General features: G+C 36.6%; 1 protein-coding gene across 5 annotated transcripts in view; it reads right to left on the bottom strand.

Annotated features, from left to right (window-relative positions):
• Positions 1-21422, bottom strand: part of LOC149787850 (uncharacterized) — a 200622-nt gene that overhangs the window by 148586 nt on the left and 30614 nt on the right. For all 5 annotated transcript variants that reach the window (XM_089974069.1, XM_089974071.1, XM_089974070.1 and 2 more), the window contains exon 2: positions 17670-17721. In XM_089974069.1, coding sequence (XP_089830195.1) covers positions 17670-17721 — 52 coding nt within the window. The remainder of the gene's footprint in view (positions 1-17669; positions 17722-21422) is intronic.

Here is a 21422-nt window from a genome sequence, read left to right as displayed (position 1 = left end):
CTGTGTAACATAAATTTTCAATCTGGAATGCTAAGCTCATGCCATCCAATACTAAAAGTGGTTTAGAAGTAAAACCTACTGCACAAAAGGTAAATATACTGACAAACATTTCAAAATATCATTGTCATAGCTTGAAGACATCTGCCATTGTCTGACACATGTCAAACATAGTAGCAACAGTGTTGCTTTTTCCCCCCACTTTCAGCTTGTGAAAAATGTATATATTCATTGCACATCCCACATTTTGACAAGTGCTGCCCTTCAAAAATTTTAAACTGGTCCTCTTAACATAACTCACAAAACATAGCATTCAATATTTGGTGTCCAAGCCATAAAAACTGGTTTACCATTTGCTGCTGAAACTGATATCCATGGCTTCTTAAGATAAAAAATTTCCTCTCCTTCTCTTATGGTAAAAATAATTAACTGGTGTGAGCACAATGGTATGAAGATAAATGCAGCCAAATGAAAAGCCATGATCACAGGTAGTCAAGCAGGAGTAAAAGCTGAGAAAGATGACTTCAAAGTAATGATAAAAAGAGTGGATATACAACAGTCTGAAAATTTAAAAAAAATACTTAGACAATATCTTGTGCTGGAAAATGCAAGATGAAATCTTTATCTTTATCTCTCGAATATAATAAAATATTGGCTCTCTCAACAACCAATGAAGATATACTACAATGCATGTATAATGCCAAAGCTAGAATATTGTTGTTATATCTAGGGTAATAGCAACACAAAAAATCAAGAAAGGTTGCTGAACTTTCAAAAATGAGCAGCCAGTTATTCTTGATGCTGATTTAGATACACCATCAACAAATTAAAACCCTAAAGTGGCTTCCATTTTAGCAGATAACTCAGTTTCCAAAGGGTTTATTAGCCTATAAATCTTTACATGGATTGGCTCCTGATTATCTTAAATGTAACTTTAAACTTGTTAAAAATGTACATATGTATGAACTAAGATCCATCTCAAACAACAATTTATACCTTCCTAAACCAAACTGGGAGTTTAAAAAGCAGACAAATTATGGAACTCCATACCACCCTATATAAAGTCAACTCACTTATGCCTAGCTTTAAAAACCTATTTTGTGACATATGATCCCATCTATGAGGTAGAGACCTGGATTGATTTATCAACAGAATATTATTTAAACTGGCACCACAGCACAGATATAAAAATGATATGATCAGTGGAAGTTATGCTCTGAGTATGGGAAATTTCTAATGATCAATGAATAACGTCCAGAGCAAGAAAGCAACCTTTTCAGCTGAGCAGTGGAAGTTATGAATTTTTTCAACCTGAGGTTGTACTTATATTGATAGGAAGGTGTATACAAATGAACAATCCCATCAAAAAGCTCAATACAACTAATACCCATTTTCTCTGGTCTTGGACTGAAGGAATGTAAAAGGCGAATTTTCTGCCAAGCATGGTTGCATACAAGTCCACCAAAGGTTTTTCTCTTAAGGTAAAAAGGGACTCTATTACAAAGGGTACAGAGATCTTTTTGTAATGTCTGTTTTGCCTGTCCTGGACAGTGTGTCCAAAAGTACATTCTTCTTGTCCAGAATTTCATGACCTAAGAAGGCAATGTTCTCCAACACTGTCCAGTGGAGGACGTTCCAGACCTCCATGCAAAGAGAAGGAGCAATTATCTACCTCCATTGACATTGGAGATATCCTATGACTAATGTGTTCTTGGAGGAGACCACGACACACTGACAACTTGCTCTGTTGATGCACCATTGCAAAAAAGAAATATGGTCTTAATTTCTAGACTGCTGATGTGGAGGAATTATTTATTCTGAGTCCAAGGATCCTAGAGGATGAAGCCTTCTGGTTCTAAATGATCATTCCAATCAGAACAGGCTTGAGTAGGGGTTTGGTGCATGCACTGGAACATGTCAGGAGTCACAATTCATCTACCAACATCAGTGTGGTTCAAAGTCAGGTCCTAGTAGAATCAGAGCTCACAAAGAATTTTTCAGTGGTTTCTAATTTATGAGAAGAAGAAACTGTAGAGGACATGTAAGATGTCTCAAGAGAACCAGATCTGCAGTGGCATTCAAAAGTCTCAGCAGTTAAATGTATGGGCTTGCAGCATCTCTAGAAGTGTCAAAATTCATTCTCTTTGGTTCCATGGGACCTAGACTAAGTTCTTGTTTGTGAGAAGATCCATCCCCACATAAAGAAAGTCCTGAGATGGAATTATCCCCGACTTATTGTGGCTGGTTAAAAGACCCAACCAAATTAGTGTCAACCAGCAACAGAACATATCTTGATGTATAGACTGTCCCTGAATACTGTATATCAGATATTTGTCAAAGTGCTGGATAATCAGAATTTCCAGTAATCAGAAATATGCTGCTACTGCTTGCATGACTTGGGGGGGAAAAATCCCTGGGTGAAATTCTAAACTGCAGAACCCAGAACTGGAAGATTTCTTTGTCCAAGCAAAACTAGAGGTATTTTCGATGTGGATGATATATTGGTATGTGTGAATAAGGATCCTGAAGATCTATGAAGACCATCCAATGTGATGGACACAATGCACTCCAGATTGATGATGTCTCCATCTTGAAAGATTCCTCAAGAAAAAAATGGTTTGAAGAGGAGAAATCAATGAGATGAAATTTCTCACTTTTCTTGGTGGCCATAAATATTCATATGTAGAATGTGGGAGACTGACTGTTCTGAGCCCTCTCAGCTGCCCCTTTCTGTAAAAGGGTGTGCATTTCTTCCTTTAATTTCAGCAGATTGGTTTGGTGAAAAAAATATGGAGGTTCTTGATATATGGGCTTGTTTCTGAAATTGTGGTTGGTAACTCTTGCTCACAATTGAAAGGAACCACACATTGTATGTGAATTGGTTGACCAATGCTTGGAAAATAGGTCTATATAAGCACCTATGTGGACATTTGGAAGAAAGACACACAGCAGAAGAGTGGTAGAGCCCCTAGGGCTGTTTCCCACCACCCCATCCTTATGAAAGGAAGGATAATTAATGAACTTCACACTTGGGGGTCTTTGGCAACCCTGCCTTTGACCTGGGGGCAATTCACATTACCATGCTTCCTGGGCTATTGTGATGGGCTAGGGGCGGTTGTAAAGAATTTGGGCTGATGGTCCATAACATCTTTGAACACCACAAAGAGTCAGGAATAAGTCCTCCTAAGAGGGCTGAGTAAGACCTTCAAGGAGTTCAAAGCAAAATCACAGCATATGTGCAGAAGTTCTGACATTAAAGGCACTGACACAACAAATACTTGTCAGGTGGTTTTGGCCACTGCTTCCAACACACACTGCAGAGAGGCTGGGTTTAGTGAGGCCTACATCAGCATGCTAAATGAAGTGACTGAGAAGAGGTCTGCATGAAAAGCTATAGTAACCAACAACCAGTCTTTCTGTTCAGTAACTTCAATTGTTTGAGGGGGCCCCGAGTGGCCGAGTGGTCTAAAGTGCTCTCCGTTACGGATCACTGCCATCTCACCTCTATCTGCGTGGGTTTGAGTCTCAGATTCAGCCAACGTGGGTATGTGAGAAAGCTTGCCAGTAGCTTCTCGTGGGTCGGTGGTTCTTTCCTCCACCATTAATACTGGCTGCCATGTACAGCCTATCATGTGCTGAAAAATGGTGTTAAACCCTACAACTACTACAACTACAACTACAATTGTTTGATTGGAAGGTAAGCCCATGCTCCAGCAGAAACACCCACTTGAGATGATTTGGCATCCAACTGAGGAGATTTAATAGGTTACTTAGGGGAATGTACCAGGTAGCTTGAGGCAGACACCATTACATCTCAACACAGAGGGAGGATCAGACCATTATCTCTTATTGCAAACAATATCCTGACCTGAAATAAACCTCTGAGAGCTTTCCTAAATCATGGATAAACGAAGTAGTAGATTTGGTTGAGTCTGGACCAGACATCTTTACCAAACTTACCAGTGACCTGTGAACGGATGCCAGACATTGACCAGACAATGGGATGACTGGACGCCAAATGTTGACTTGTACCCAGACCGGTCACTGTTCTGTTATCGGTCAGGCGACACATGTCATAACCTTGTTCATACGATCCACTATCATGGGTGCAGTGTTGCTCCTCTCAGTCACGAGGGGATGACCCAGGAAGTATGAATGCAGTGCAACTCATACCTCTTGGGAGGGGGCAACATGATCTGAATATCACTGGTGTTCAGCTACTCCTCCCTTGTATATGGAGATAATGCAATCCTCTAATGTTCAGTCCTTTCTCTAGGAGGGGCCTCACATGTCTCCAAACATACTGGTCCCATTATCTCCTGGGAGACAAAAGTACTCTTCAGACCTGAAGAGTTAATCATCTTGCCCTAGTGGCTCTGCAAGAGAAGAACCAGAGAACTATGAAGAAGAGGGGAGGGACATTTCTACAAACTCTATATTGTGTGTGCATCTAGAAAAAGCTAGATTTCAGATTTCAGTTAATCATAAATTGTAAAATGCACAGCAGTTTCTCCATGTGAACTATGAACATATGAGGTAGTCTGGGTGAGAATCTTATGGGCCCTTCTTGTGGCCACATGTGGCATGGGGGGGTGTTATACCAACACTGTGATAGGTGTGGTCTGGGGTGCTTCCGATATTTATTTAAATTATTACAGAAGTCCCACCCAAGCTCGATTTTGGTTGGAAGTTAAATTAGTGAAAGATAGATGTAAAGCTCTGAGCCCCCAGTCAGCAATACCAACGGTTAAATGATTGAATATACAAAGAAGTGAAATTAAACTAATAACAATTTAATGACAATTCAATAATCAAATAATTAAAATCTCCCAAGTACTCTCCTTCCACTCAACCCTGTGATAGCCTTTTGCATCATTTGATTTGTAGCATGAGATAGCTTTCCACCTGTCCTTGTATTCTACTCTCCTATTCCCCCAATTCCTTCTCCTCTTCCTTCCAACTTTCTCCAAATTCCTTCTCTTCACCAACACCTTGTTACTCCTCCTCCTCCTCCACTTTTTCCTCATTGACTCCTTTTCCTCCTCTTCCTCAACTCTATACAGACTATACTTGTTGACTACGACTGCTCTGCTAGTTGCACTTCTGTCTCCTCTCTTAGAGACTCAGGACTCGCTGAACCGGAAGCTGTCCCCCAAAAAGCTTCCTGTGAAAACACAAGGACGGTACAATATTTCCCTAAGCAACTCTCATCTCACGCTACACCCAGCCTATCATCATATAAAGGCCATTAAATTTCTTCAGTCACGTATTCATTCACATAGAAATACTCATACGTTCTTGTATAGTAAAACTATGGTGTAATAAAAGCACAGTAACAATTACCCCTCATACATACATCAATAAATTGCGTCGCATCAGTATATATTCCTAATCCTATTATCCTAAACAATATCACAACAATCAGACGCATTTCTTTACATTACAACTCATACAAAGTACACAAGTATTCAAATATAAGTGCTCTGATATACCCATACATCTATATTAACTAATCTTACTTCAACCATTTTCCAAATTCACAATTCAAGCATGTGTAAATTCTAGCATATCACATGAATAAATGCACTAGTTTACTACAAAGTAACCTAAAAGCGAATTACAAAATTAATTCTGACCACAAGCTAACAATCTACATAATTCTCTACAATGAAATACTCAAATTCATTTCTCAAATATGCATGTAAATTAAACACTACAAAGGTAATTATACATACTAAACAATCCTAGTAATTATGTATACATACTACACATCATTACAATCACAATGTTCTGAAAAATCAAGCAAACAACTTACTGACCTTTATGAAGCTTTGTCTTTCCTTCGAATCTCCTCTCTAAGTTTTCCTGCCAAATTATGAGTGGCTTTCTCGGAGTAATCCTATTTGCTCAGCAATCTTCCCAGGAGAACTAAATTTTCACTTGCTAGTTAGAAGTTATAATGCAGATCAAAATTGTTACCACACCCTTCGTCTCAATTCTGATTGGATGTCACTTTGATTCATTCCAATCAACTTAGCGAACAATGTCCTTCTCGCGGTCTGTCCACTTGGGGATGGATTTAGAACATACCCCAGTTCCCTCATGGTTCCTCTGATCTTGGACAAAGCTGTAACACCTAAGTGGGAAGTTGCTCGATCTAACACCTATGCTGATCCAAGTGTCAGATCATCTCTCTGGTCACAGTAACCTTGCGTAAGAGATTAACTCTAGCCTGCAGCATGTTCAGACATCAAACATAGCTTGCAATAATAATACCTTAGTTTATACATGACTTATGAATGGGATTGAGAAAATGTGACACCACACGTTCCCCAAGACACTGTTCTCTGATACAACATTTCTTTAAAGAAATCAATGAACTGTAACAAAATGTATACATTGTCACATGTGAACTCACCTGTTATATGGGTGCTATACACACCCCAGTGCTATATACACCCCTACTTGTCTTTCGTTTTGCTTTTGTTGTTATAATCGTGGGTTCAATACATGATTTTTCAGCATATGCTAAGCTGATAATATCTGGTGGAGGAAGAAGCCTATATTGGTGGAAGAAGAAGCCTTGAAAACCCCAGAAGGAACCACCAACCCATGGAAAGCTACTGGCAGGCTTTCTCACAAACTCACACTGGCCAAGCCTATATTCAAACCCATGCAGAGGTGAGATGTTGGTGATCTGTGAAGGCATGCACCTTAGACCACTCCAAAACCCCTCTTTCCTTTCCTACTTAATACATTTAATTGTTGAACTTTATTAAAAGGGCATGTTGCAAACAACCACACATAACAAAAAGCCAAATATCACATATTCATTGATGAAAAACGCTGAATTTAGTGTTTAGATAGTTAATTAGAGAGAGGAATACGTAATATCTACTATGTTATGGTGCGGTCTCTGCTCTGCCTTAGCACAAACATCTTAGTTGTAATTAGTTGTAATATTTGATATTGAGTATGTGTGTACCGTAATTATATAAGGGTGGAATACTGTGTGGTAACCCCCCTAACAATATTCTGAAAATGGAGAGTATTGGGATTCTTCATTGAAATCACTTTGTTCACAACATAAATGGCCACTGCTACAGTGAAACAGTCAATACAGTGTACACAATTTTGTGTCTTTAAAATAAATGACATACTCTCTCATAATCAATGCTATTTTCAAAGTTTACAGGTAAAAGAGCAAAAAAACCTTTCCATTATAGTTTAGCTTGTGTATCTCTCTTATTTTAATATTAACGATGCCATGTTATTCTTGTAAAATAAACTCTGAAAAGAATTGTGACATGTGTGTCATAATGTTCCAGTGCTTTTGATTGTACATGTCTGATATAAATAGTATGGTGTTTGTTTGTAATCCCATTTTGAATTTTATATGTATTTCTGCATTCATTAAATTTCTTCAAAGTGGGTATTGGAAATAGTATTGAAATAAAAGGGAAACTACAATGACTAATTATTAACCAGCCCAAAAAACACTTTTATGAAATTCCATTTACTGAGAAAGAACACCTAAGTTACCGCCTGATGCCTAACAGTATGTACATGTAAACTGTAGCTACACAATTTCTCGTGATATACGCTACATTATGGACAGGGTGGGAAGTTACTGATGAAATTTAGAACCTCCTTTTTTCTACATTACGTGCATTCGTCTTATGTACCCCTAGTTTGGCCACTGATTAATATAACAAGAAATGTATAGTCTCTACCTGTACAAAGTATGAAATTGACATCTGTCATGGTCGGGTTTACACCATCATTATTTTTCCCATCTGTTTGTTTAGTATGTCGACTTGTGGAGAGAATGCATTGATCAGCAAGGGTCCATAAAACCCACAACAGCTGCAACAAAATCTGTGATGGACTTCCACCAGATTGAGTGGATTTCCAATAGAATGGATGAAAATGCACCTTAACTGTGTTTGGACTTCACTACTGATAGTGGGCACTTAATCCCTTGACCTTACGTCTGCATCCACCAGAATGAGTGGGCAATCCATAAAAACATGAAGCATGTACTATAATCACATCAGTAAGATGGGGTTTTCATTCACAAAAAAGATTTTTGTTGTTGTGGGGTTTAACGCCATTTTTCAGCACACGATAGGCTATGCATGGTGGCCAGTATTAATGGTGGAGGAACAACCCATGAAAACCCCGGGAAGAACCACCAACCCACAAGAAGCTACTGGCAAGCTTTCTCACATACCCACATTAGCCGAATCCTAGACTCGAACCCACGCAGACTTCACAAAAAAGAGTCACTACAATATAGTGAAGGACTGTATATTGCTGCTATTAAAATGGACTTAAATTCCAGATGTAAATCGTATCATTTATACTGCATTTCAAACAGAGTTAAAGTTGTCATAAACGAATAAATGATGACCATTTGGGTATCTTAAAAGAAATTAAACATTGATTTATGTGTACTTGAATTAGTTCTACCTGTTTATGGCAGAGAACTAGATCTTGGTCAAAAGGACAAATGGTATTTACCTGGATATGAAAATAAAGGTACTAAAGTAGCTAAATTATTGGGGCTTAAAGAACCCTGTAAACTAATATATGTGGTTATGGCATTCGACCCAATCGAGACTCCTGACATAAAAAAATCTACTCAAGTGAACATGACAAACTGTAACAATAGTATTTATCCTCTCAAGCCAGAAGATATTCTCTGCACTGAAGCCAGTATAGCATTACTTCAACCTGGTTATCAATTTCCCCTTGCTACCGTATCACCTGTATTTAACACTCCAAGCTGCATCTGGGACCGTATCTGCCATTAAATGGTGTGCTAAAAAGTTCAGGACCTTGAAATTACAACAAACCATATCAACCTTGATCTGTTGGTGCATTATGTGACTGCAGTTCATTGTTGAATAATCTACCAACTTGTATGAAACTGAATGGATACCTGTTCAATAACACATCAGTACATATATTAGACTATGTAATGCATTTAACAGGTAAAAAAGTAAAAAAGGAGCAAGATCAAAACTTAAACTGCCTGTAATGCATGACTGCATAGCTCGTTTCACTTTATAAGTCTCCAGTAACCACTGTAAACATTTTCATGCAGAAAAAAAGGTCAAAATCAATGGATCATTTTCATACAGAAAATAAGGATAAAATCAAGTGGTCATTTTCATACAGAAAATAAGGTCAGAATCAAGTGGTCATTTTCATGCAGAAAATAAGACCAGAATCTAGGGATTGTTTTCATACAGAAAATAAGGCCAGAATCTAGGGATTGTTTTCATACAGAAAATAAGGCCAGAATCTAGGGATTGTTTTCATGCAGAAAATAAGGCCAGAATCTAGGGATTGTTTTCATACAGAAAAAAAGGCCAGAATCTAGGGATTGTTTTCATGCAGAAAATAAGGCCAGAATCTAGGGATTGTTTTCATACAGAAAATAAGGCCAGAATCAAGTGGTCATTTTCATGCAGAAAATAAGGACAGAATTTAGGGATAATGTTCTCATGCAGACAATAAGGCCAGAATCTAGGGATTATTTTGATGTAGAAAATAAGTCCAGAATCAATCGATTATTTTCATGCAGAAAATAAGGTCAGAATCAATCGATCATTTACATTTTAGCCAGTATTGTGCTGACATATGGTGAAACCACCTACCTATCCATCCACCCACCACACAACCCCAGAGCCACCCACCTTCCTAAATGTACCTACCACCTACTAACTGTGTTACAAGGCATAACATGTAAACAGTTTTTTCTACAATGATCGCTCCAGTGGCCTAGAAGTTAGAGCATCCGCCTCGGAAGCTGAAGGTCATGGGTTTGATCCCTAGCCAAGTCATACCAAAGACTTTAAAAAACGGTACTAACAGCTGCCTTGCTTGGTGCTCAGCATTAAGAGGTTAGTGTTAGGACTGGTCGGCCTGGTGTCAGGATAATGTGACTGGGTAGGACATCATGCTACATGTCTGTAACATGATGCCCAAGTGCTAGACATCACTGTCACACTGCAAACATCGTAGCAATATAACTGAAAAATTGTTAAAGCTACGTTAAAAATCAAAATCACAGACACACACATTTTGTATAATGTCAAAGAAGCTGTAAAGAGCTGATGAAAACAACAGATCAATATTGTTCTGGTAATTTTTTTCTTCCCTTGAACTTAAAATCTACTTGAGCCTCAGCATTATCCTAGTCCATTCCCAGAATTCTCATTTTAATGTGCAAAAGTCAGTCACAGTCTTTGAATAACAGCCTGGAGTACAACTTTAGTTCATGCATCAGTATTTACATTGATTAGCCACTACAGGTGAGGCCTCGAATAAAACACCAGCATGCATGCCACTCATATAATTCCTATAATATTCACAGTACAATACACAGTAAACCTGGAGCCTAATCATGTATAGACAATAATATGGTAAGTAAAGCACTTCCTGCCTCCAACTGCACTGGTTAGAAAGGAGCAGGCTAAGATGTATGTAGGTCTGGCATGGATGAATCTATGGTTTCATCAACATAATGTGTCCTTCTTAGTAAAGTATACATAGAGATCATAGTGACTTTCTTTGGTTGTAACGGTGTAGTAGCAACAGAGATGCATCCATTTAACAAGTCTCTTGATCGAAACATGAACTGCACCATATAAAATAACTTTTAACACAAAATTTTAACTGAAGAATGGAATACTGGTCAGAGAGATCTCTTTGACAATTGGATGTTGATTACTTACCAAAATTCATCCACTCACCAAGTTTTATCAGCTAAGCATAAAATCATTACACGAGCCAATTAAAATGTATATCACAATGACCTTCTTTTGTTGAAAGAGTATGGTACTAATAGAGACGATTACAATTAATTTGATTTTAGTATAAACAGTGCTTGAGACTAAAACCCAATTCTGTGAAAACAATGCTCTTGTACATCGCCAAGTCATACTCCGTCACATGGGAGTTTTGAAATTTAGTTTTGCTTTATTTTGCTCACTTAACACATGAACGACTCATCCTGATTTTCAATATTTTTTCCTTCAAAACTTAATCACACTTGTACAATATTCCCAGTACAAAAAACGTCATGTTTTGTATTTTATATATGGAGTAAAGCCAGACTTCAAAGAAATGCTTCCATTGATCTCAAACTCGCCAGTAATCTTTAATAAAGATGGCTTAAACACTATTATTCAAAGGAATCATGCATAATAACTTTTGTTTTCAACATGCATCTCTTTGATTAACTTAATTTCAGATGAAATGCCGGTTGTTCCACTTAGTGTAATTAAACTATGCAAATTAGACTACCGTAATGGTCGACTCTTCCACATCAATGCTAAAAAGACTTTACACTAGCAATTGTCAAGTCATTGTTGAAACGGTATTTCTGACCATATATATTGCCGCAATAGCAATCAACTCTACAAACGGTCCATATGATAGTGTTACATGAGGACTAAGCGGGACTATTTACAGTTTTGTACAAACAGAAGGTCATATAATATCATTGAATTAAAGAAATATCTATCTTCTAATTTTTCCTTTTTTCTGTACTAAAAGTACTGTAAATTGAGTTTTTTAAACACAAACATGTGAGAGCTTCGAGAGTCCAAAATTTTGTTTTTTCCTGTGACATGTGTTACACCCAAAAGAACAAACCCTTCATCTTTCAGATCTTTGAAATTCAAATGCAAATAAGAACATGAGTTATTTTTATATTGGGTGTTCTTCTTAAGTAAACACGTCCAGAAGATTTTGTACAGTCACTATCATTGCTAAATATTTAAATAGGACCAACAATATAAGGAACAATGAATGTAAACAACTTGTAAGTTACCAGGCCCCTTTTCAGGCAGTGATTGTGATATTATAAACCAATTTGGATTAAAGGAGATTAAGCAATAACTTAAATCATATACACAGATAGACGTTATAGAGATTCACTGGCTTCTTAGGTGTAAAAAAGTTCTTACAACATGAAAAGAAAACCCATATCTTAAAAACAAAACTGACTGGTTCACTGTTTTGAAAGACTTATTTTCCAGGACTTAACATTAATAATGCGTTCAATATCACTGTGCTAGGTCATCTGCTACAGATTGCAGAATTTGATTAGTATTTCTTCTGCCCACTTCAATTTGCTCAGGTTCATCTTCAATCATTGTACAGATAGAGTAAAATTGTAGGGACTTTTTGTTTTCAACAAAATTATTCACCTAATTTTAAAATCTGAGTTAAGTCCAATGATATTTTCAATGTTTTGCTTATTATTCCAATTGATTATTAGCCCTGGATGGATGTGTTTTCTATTGCACTAGCCCTTACTGATCACTCACAATTCACACCCGACCTCTGTCTTCATGGGTTCGAGTCTCATGGCTTAACCAACATGGGAGTCTGAAAGCTCACTAGTAGCTTCCCATGGGTCAGTCATTTTTCCAAGAATTTTCCTGGGTTCTTCCTCCACCAGATATAATGGCTGCCATATAATGCCTATCAAGTGCTGAAGTATGGCATTTAAATCTCACCACCACCACAACAACAATTTCATAAAAAAAAAAGAGAGGCTGCAGGAGAGGAAAAAGAAAAGACAGTACAGTAATACTATATCATGAGAACTGATATGAAAGAAACAAGAGGAAGGAAGAAATTAATTATTTAATAATTATACATGTACAGTCTTCTGACATATACGTGTCAGACACTCTTCACAACCCTACAAACAGCCTCAAGTCTCTCTTCCTGAGCTATTCCTATAACAAAATTCAGAGCTCAGCTGGTGCAGATTGTGCTGTGACAGGATTTGCCGCCATTTTGCTAAAGATTATTTATATTTACAATAAAGTTTATACTGAGCCTATGTATTGAGTCTTATTTCTGTCCAATTCTTTAATTTTAAATTGTCAGAATTTTACTTTTAGTTGGCAAAATAAAGCCACCGTTGTGTTGAGATGCAGTAAAACATTACAATAGTATTCCCACACCATCCAATTTGTTTGTATCTCCTCCTACCGCTTTGAAAAACAGAAAACATCAAGGATATAAAAAATGCAAAAAACATTTCATTCACTGATTTTTATATATCTTTGATGATTTTTAAATTGGTATGGGGGGTACAAAGAAATTGGAGGCTGTGCTACATACATACATACATACATACATACATACATACACATGAAACAATAAACATCATTGTCATAAGTCAATTACTTAATTATAACAGTACAAATTTAATAGCATGTGTGTTGGTTCTGACTAATTTGGCATCATTAAGCAAATATTTCTTGAAAATAATATCAAAATGTGAGTTGACTGTATTTTATATATAATTGTAATTATCAGTGACTGTGTACATGTATTTTAGATATGGATGTAATTAGCAGTTGCTGTGTAAGTCACCAGTTGTAATTATCAGTGACTATATGTACATGTATTTTAGATATGGTTATAATTAGCAGTTGCTGTGTAAGAGTATTTTACAGTTGTAATTATCAGTGACTGTGTACATGTATTTTAGACATGGTTGTAATTTGCGGTTGCTGTGTAAGTGTATTTTACAGTTGTAATTATCAGTGACTGTGTACATGTATCTGAAAAATGCCCCTTGTGATCTTGCCAAAATGGTTCACCTTGACTTTGCTGCTTGACAACCAACAGTAGGATTCATGTTTATAAAATGTGTGCAGAGAACCTTTCTAACAAGCCTAGCAGACCATTAAATATGCAGAGATAACTATCTGAGCTATCCTTACGGTGTTGTGTAAATTTCAAATGAAGGTAATAATTTCAAACCAATCAATCATAATGACTGAATAATTTTTTGAAAAGCTGCAGCAGATTCTTAGATTGAATAGATCTATAGAAAAAACAGTGGTGGTGTGATACAATAACATTCCACAGGCTCATTCACCAAGGCTCAGCTAGCGTGGGTACGTGGGAAAGCCTGCCAGTAGCTTCTCATGGGTTGGTGGTTCTCCCCAGGGTTTTCCAGGGTTCTTCCTCCACCAGTTATACTGGCCGCCATGTATAGCCTATCTTGTGCTGAAAAGTGGCTTGCACCTCATGTGCACACAGTTAAAGATGGCTGTAAAATAAGCAACCTTGACACGAAGGTCAACAGAATTAATTACCTAAGCTTCATAATTATTCATCCAATGTATGAAGAAAATATTGCATCAGCTTATCTTGGAAAGATAAGCAAATGATAAATACAACCATAAGACATTTTCTATGACTGACCTTGACCTCAAGAATGGGGCAAAAGCATGTCACAATGAATTGACTTCAAGTTTCATATGCTTCATTCCATGTAATAAAAAAATCCATCCAGAAGTTGAGGAAATATAGGAAAGCAAATGAAAAATCATAACCTTAATGCACATTTTCTACGACTTTAGCCTCGACCCAAGGTCAAAGGGACAAGCATCCATGACACTAAATAAATTATGGTCTTAGCTTTATGATGATTCAAACCAAGTACAAAGTGTGATGAAAATCCATTTCATTTTATGTGTATTCATTGTATATTTATACAGTCTATACTTTTATGGGGAAAAAGTGGAATACCTTTTAAGGAACTTGTATAATATTTAGCACTGAAGGCAAACTCAACCAAATTCAACCCCTTATTTAAATGGTTGGTCTCTAAACAAAGATTCCAGACAGATCAATGATAGGTCATAGGGGTAATATAGTATAACTATACATCATAATAGCATCATCTCAGTTTAATGTTTAACTTCTAATATATCTAACAAAATACAGTGCACAAAGTCAAATTCATGATGGATCGTTGCTCAGCAACAATATTCTACAGTGAAAATTGTCTGTAATAACTTGAGCCATTTTCTGTGAAGCTGGAGACATGCAACAAGCAGACATAAGAAACCTGCTCTTAATCTCATTTATCCTGCATTAAACCAAGACAAGACACTAGATTGTGTTGAATGTCAGCCAATTATTGCTGAATCTGTCAAGCAGGATCCAGCTACATCAGTCACTACTTGATCCAATCTGGCTGGCTCCAGACTAAACTGACTGCAAACCAGACCTATTTTAATTTTAGCACATTTATGGCAGTAGAAAAACAAAATGATTTTATTGCATAAAGGGTGGTGTCAGCTAGATTCCTAAACAAGGAATAAAAAAGGCAAGATTCAAGGAAGGGATGGGTTTTTGATAAAGGTCCAATAAAATGTGTCATGACACTTTTGACCAATGCAGTGATGTATTCCCCACCCCCTATAAGACTTCCACAAACTCAGAACTTGACTTTAACAGATATCTTAACAGTGATGACAAGAATGCCACCACCAATACCTAACAATGATATGCATGCACATGTCATAATTCTTATGCAGGTGCTAAGTTGAGCACATCTTAAAATGTCACAAACCTCCAGGCACTACAGTTTTTATCCATATCTCAACTGTAACAGCATAAAAGTAACAAAGACTCTGATAACAGCCATCCCATATTGAATCAATTTACATACATGCCATATTCCCAGACAGTGTTGTCAATTTTAGGGGGTTGAGAAAGTGTCAGTATGGTGCTACTAGTGTCAAAACACAAAGACCCACCTCCTTGCTGCTGCATTACGAACTCCATCCAGAAGCTCAGAACTTTAAGTTTTGATCGGCTTTGTTCATTTTCCAAATGGCTCAGCCTTTCCTACATCACACCTGCATTGCAACGTTTTGTCTTAAAATATGAACCACACTTATATTCCAAGCACCAAAAAGTGTTTCGCCATGTTTATATATAGAGTAAAAACCACCTTCAAAACAAATGTTTCTGCTGATCAGAAACTTGCCAAAAGTCTATAAGAATGATGGCTAAAAAGTTTTCATTCAAGACAGTGGCGTGCAATAATTTTTGCTGTTCAACACACATCTCTATGACTGTACCAGTCAGTTGTTCCACTTAATGTACTTTACCTATGCAAATTAGCATATGGACTCTCCCAGCAGTGTTCAAAGGACTTCACTTCATCATCCTAACTTTCATCAGTCAGTTAGGTAATCTGTGAAATGATGGTTACTTATCCCTCACTTTTAACTGACTACATGAAAATCAGCTGTATAAACTGCCACAAGAATAGTTTTAAGGAGGACTATAAGTCACAGTTTATACAGACTACATGCTTCAGACATGTAATGTGGTGGTTAAAACTGTATTAATTTTTTTCTCCCTAAGATTACTGAAACGTGACAATGTTGTGGGTGGAGGTGGAAGTACAGAAATTGTGTTTTTCGTGTGACATGTCAGGCTATGACATGTAAACAGTTGCAATACACCATGTTGTTTCTACCAAAATTCCACCTTTGACAGCATTAAAATGGAATAATCACCAGAACCTGGCAAAGAATTCAACCACAAAATGTACTGTATGCAGGAAAAGAAAGTTCTCTAATAATAATTGATATAATAACTTTAGAATGTTGTGGCAAGAATAAGTCATCTTAATCAGTAAGTCACTATAATGACTCTTTAATAACATGATGGTAATGCAACATTATCTGGGAATTACTGTACACGTTTAAAGCAAGGGTGGCTACAGTAGTATTTTCTTGGTTCTTCTGATCACTGGTGGATAGACACAAGCGGGTTCTGATTAATACTGAATGACTAGAATAGTCTACTGACACTGTGACTAATGCTTTGCCCCTGTGGGGTTTAACAACACATAAATGGTCTATATATGGCAGCCAGTATATTTTGGTGGAAGAAGAACCAGGAAAGAACCACCAATCAATGGGATTAGCCACTGGCAAACATTCTCATATGCCCACACTGATCAAACCAAAAAAGCAAACTCAAACAGACAGAAGTGAGATGTTTGAATGATCTGTGGAGGCAAGTATCCAGACTACTCGGCCATCCAGGGCCCCCTGCTACGAATGATTTTGGGGCAACAGCACAAACCCAGCACAAAATGCCTGAAACAGCTGTGTTGTCCTTTTTAGGTGTCTTTTCTATTCTTCTAGCTGCCATTTTCTGGAACAACCATGAATGAAATCTGTGCACAATAAAATTACACTGAATTTATTGAACAGATTGTGAGTTATTGTGAGAGCATATTCCAAGCAGCTAATTTTCAGTGTTCAGAAGCATACGGAAAATAAATATTGCAAAAGGTGACCAAATGTACAAGCATTTTCTGAAGATGGCAGCCATATTGGAAGGCCAAGAGGGATCATTTTCATTAGGACCAATTAGACCCAGGGTTGAATGTGTATTACATTTCATGGCAATTCTACCATTAATTCTGGAGTAGACGACTGAATGAAGCTAAAGCACAGATAGATGCCAGTTGACTGGATAAACTACTGATAAATGACAAGAGGCTATCGTAAAAGCTTTTCTGGTTATATTATTAATTCACCCTGATGCTACTGACTCTCAAAGATCAAAATCTTGTCTCATGATGAATCCACTGGGGAATGGGGGATGCCAATTTCTGTTGATTCTGTTGAGATTTAAAGATCCTGCAAATAATGATCCATCCTTTGCTACAATGAAGTTCTGACAAAAATATTCCTTTCTGCAAAACCATGGTGACTGATACCCTTCATAATTTCACAGTGCTGGATACACATTAAGGTGCAGAAAAAACAATCTTGCCCTTAAAAAAGTAAGAAATGATATTTAAATATTCTTACTTGGATGCTGACACCAGTGTGACATATGCTGTACTATGCATGGAACATCTGCCTGAAATGACAAAACAAATTTGGCATCTGCTGTATTATACATGGAATGAAAAAACAAATAAAATATAATGGCTGAACTAAATAATTTATTTCATTGATTAAAAACATTCTAACAAGAAGCCCATTGATACCAAAGACTCAGCCATCGAGCTGACATCTACGTAACAGGTGATTCCAATTTTCTCTGTAGCTAGAAATTAAACAACTGTAATACTGAGCTTATTTTTAATAACTAATTCTGCACTATCCTTAATCTAGAGATCGGATACAGACAAATGGACATGCACACAGACACCAAAGCAATCCCTAACTCAAGATTCTGCCAAGATCAGCTCAACAAAATGCAAATCCAAGAGCAGGTGGACCCAGAATTGAGTAATTATATGTTTACTGGTTTTTAAAGCTATTTATGTTCTTTAATAACAATAGCCATAATTAATGACAGATTAGCACCATGTGCAAACTTGAAGAATCTTTTTTCATCTACAATGTCTTCTGTGAAATCTGGCCAGCTTATTTTCACCAGTTCTTGAGAATTAGTTTAAAGGCTTTGCTGTTTTTAGTAACAATGATGATGCTGACTTATGGATGAACATCACTTCCGAAAAAAATTAACTGCCTTAATGCCAGCATGGTTTCTGACAAATTAGTTTAAATTAGAATCATAACTTTCTTTGCACTTTTTAGTAACAGCTTCTATATTTGATGATAACTTTATATAATAATAAAAATAATAATAATAATAAAGACTTTATTTAGGGAAAGTAGCTCAATTAGTTACATAACTAATCTACCTTGAGGCCTTCTATCTGTTATGTAAAATATATACAGTATATACAACATGATGTGAAGAGTCTGGCTTGACACTAAATAATTAAGTGATTTTAAAATTCAAAGTATCAGGCCTGGAACACATGCACAGGCATCAGTGAAAACATAAACATATATAAAACATAAAATATAATCCTGCATTGAAAAATTCAGCAATGAAAATGATGCAAAATTACAGAAAAGCAGGGAGGATTTTTTGTACTAGAACTGTTCAATTTCTAAATATTTCATCCATTTAAGATACTGATTGTGAAAAGATGAAATGCTAGGTGCCTGCCTTATGTCACTGGGAATGTTGTTTCATATCAGTGGACCAGTATATTGAAAACTCTTTTTAAACAATTCCTTCTCTGGCCTTGGTATAATGTAATTTTTTCTTCCTATGGACCTTAAATTTGGAGTGCCATCAACATCTCTTTGGTGAAAGATATTGCTTAGAAAGACAGGAATGTCTTTTCTGGATACTTTATACATCAATTTGGCCTTTCTAAGAAATATTCTTTCATGTATTGTTAAAACCTTTATATTATTCAGTGCATCCTGAACACTGTCTATACATTGATCTAGAATAAAATGGCAAGCCCTTTTTGGAGTCTTAAAAGTGTTGTTATGTTTGAATTAGAGGTATTACCCCAAATTACATTACAGTAGTCCAGATATGGCTGAATATAACTTTTATAAAAGATGACCCTAGACTGAAAAGGAATGTATGTTTTGATTTTCCTCAGTAGCCAAAGATAAGAATTAACCTTTTCTGAAATATGACTAGACCAAGTAAGATTGTTATCCACGAATACACCAAGAATTCTATCTTGAGAGGTCATAATGAGGCTCACATTAATATGCATAGATCATTAGTACCGTTGGTTTGGACAAACATATCATTCAGTTAAAAAGCTGTCAAATTATAAAGGGCCTTATGAAACAAAATACATCTATTATATGATATTCTTTTGTCAAAAGAAAGCCAGATACAGATTGAAACAAGTCAGCAGATGGCATCTGGTGAGAACAAAAATAGAGCAAGAGTCCCTGAAAAGGATATATGATCTACTGGCCAACAAGAATTTCCAGGAATTCAAGAGAAGACCATTTCTTCCTTTTAACTGTTAAGTGTTGAAACCATCTATTATATTCTTCAGGCAATAACAAGATTTCAAATTTGTGGCTGATAGATTGTCACCATTTTTATTTAGGACTGACAAGACATCATTTAGGACCAACAAGACACCATGCCAAAAAAATGTGTCTTGGGTTAGCTGACAGTCCCTGTTTCTCATTGTTAGCCCTGTAACTTTTTTCCCCATGAGAAAAATTTGCTTAAAAATTCAAAAATCACAATTTTTTTAAAAAAAATGTTTTTTTAAATAAAAAAAATACAACCCATCTACCCTAATTTTAAAACCAGTACAATAGAAAGCACATCTCTTCTTTTTGGCCCCAAAAGAAGTCTTTTGATGAAAACCCTATGTTGATATGGCTTTATGTTTTGGAGAAGTAACAATAACAAGCTGGCTGGCATGGTAGCCATACCGGATATCATATTGGCACCATTTCATTTTAGGACTGCCAGACAACATAAGATGTATTTCTGGTGAAATCACATGACCAGTCATCTAGGACAGCTAGCTATATCAATATTTTCAAAATGGTAGACATATTGACAGTCAGATTGACACCATTTCCGTTTACAACCAAATAGACATCATAAGAAGTATTTCAGTGAAATTCCCATGCTGATAAGACAATTCATTGAGAAATAGTGATAGCAAGAGTTTCAGGATGGCCACTGGCTGCCTTAAAGCAGATATAGTTTCATTTAGGACCAACTAGACACCAAAAGAAATCATTTTGTACAAACCCCATGCTGATCTGATCATCCATTTAAAAGGAGTTGCAATATGGGATGCTCACCAGTTATTATGTACTTTTTAAAGAGTGACGTATGTAAGGTGAGGTCGTTTGCATTTAAAACATGCACAATGGAGAGAATATTGGCATACCTCCATGCTACTTTGATGTAATTTGATTTACATTTCTTTGGATAATGTACTTCTGGAAATTGTACATGAAACCGGGGGGAGGGGGATTCTTTTTCTTTAAAATTCTAACCCTATGCAAAACAACAAGATTCTGAAACACAGAAATGTGGTGGACATAATGTATGTCTAAGTGGCACCATTTTCATTTAACACATTAACCCCTGGTGATGATTTTACATGGCAGGAGGTAGTAGCCTACTGCCGAGCTCTATAGCATCAAGGTCATGTATAATGCACTAAAGTGGGTGGTATTATTGAAAGGTAGACAGATGTAGCTCTACAATGATACCAAATAGTCTGGAATTTCTAGTTGTACTACAAAATACAGAGGGAAAAACCTCATTTTTTGGACCTGAATTTTTTCTACCCAGAATTTGCCTGTGGTCAGAATCCGATTTTGTGTCCGGATTCTAGACTTTTTGGTCTCAGATCTAAGGCAGACCAGTATGAACTGCAAACAGACAGATGAACCTTTGCAAAAAGTAGGATAAGATAGGCATTTGGAATAAAGAGTGGTCTCAATACAAAAATAATAGGTCCATTAAAATTAAGCCAAAAGAAAAAGAAAAAAAGAACACCAACTTTTACCCTTCTGCTTGTGTGTGAGCCAAATAACCAATGAAAAGCAACGTTTCTAATACAACTAGGGAGAATGTAATTGGAAAATCTCCTGGAAGTTGGTGTTTTAGGATGTGTTCAGAAATAGCTTTAAAAATGAGTTTCCTACTTGATATTCAGACGAAAACAACAAAAATCTCCTGGGGTTAATGTGTTAAGATGCACTAGTTCATACGATGAATACATGTATAAAGCTTCACATCAATGCTCT

Source organism: Sinohyriopsis cumingii, chromosome 11, assembly GCF_028554795.1.
Source record: "Sinohyriopsis cumingii isolate HCF-2022 chromosome 11, ASM2855479v2, whole genome shotgun sequence".
NCBI classification, from domain to species: domain Eukaryota; kingdom Metazoa; phylum Mollusca; class Bivalvia; order Unionida; family Unionidae; genus Sinohyriopsis; species Sinohyriopsis cumingii.
This window is presented reverse-complemented; position numbering and strand designations above follow the sequence as displayed.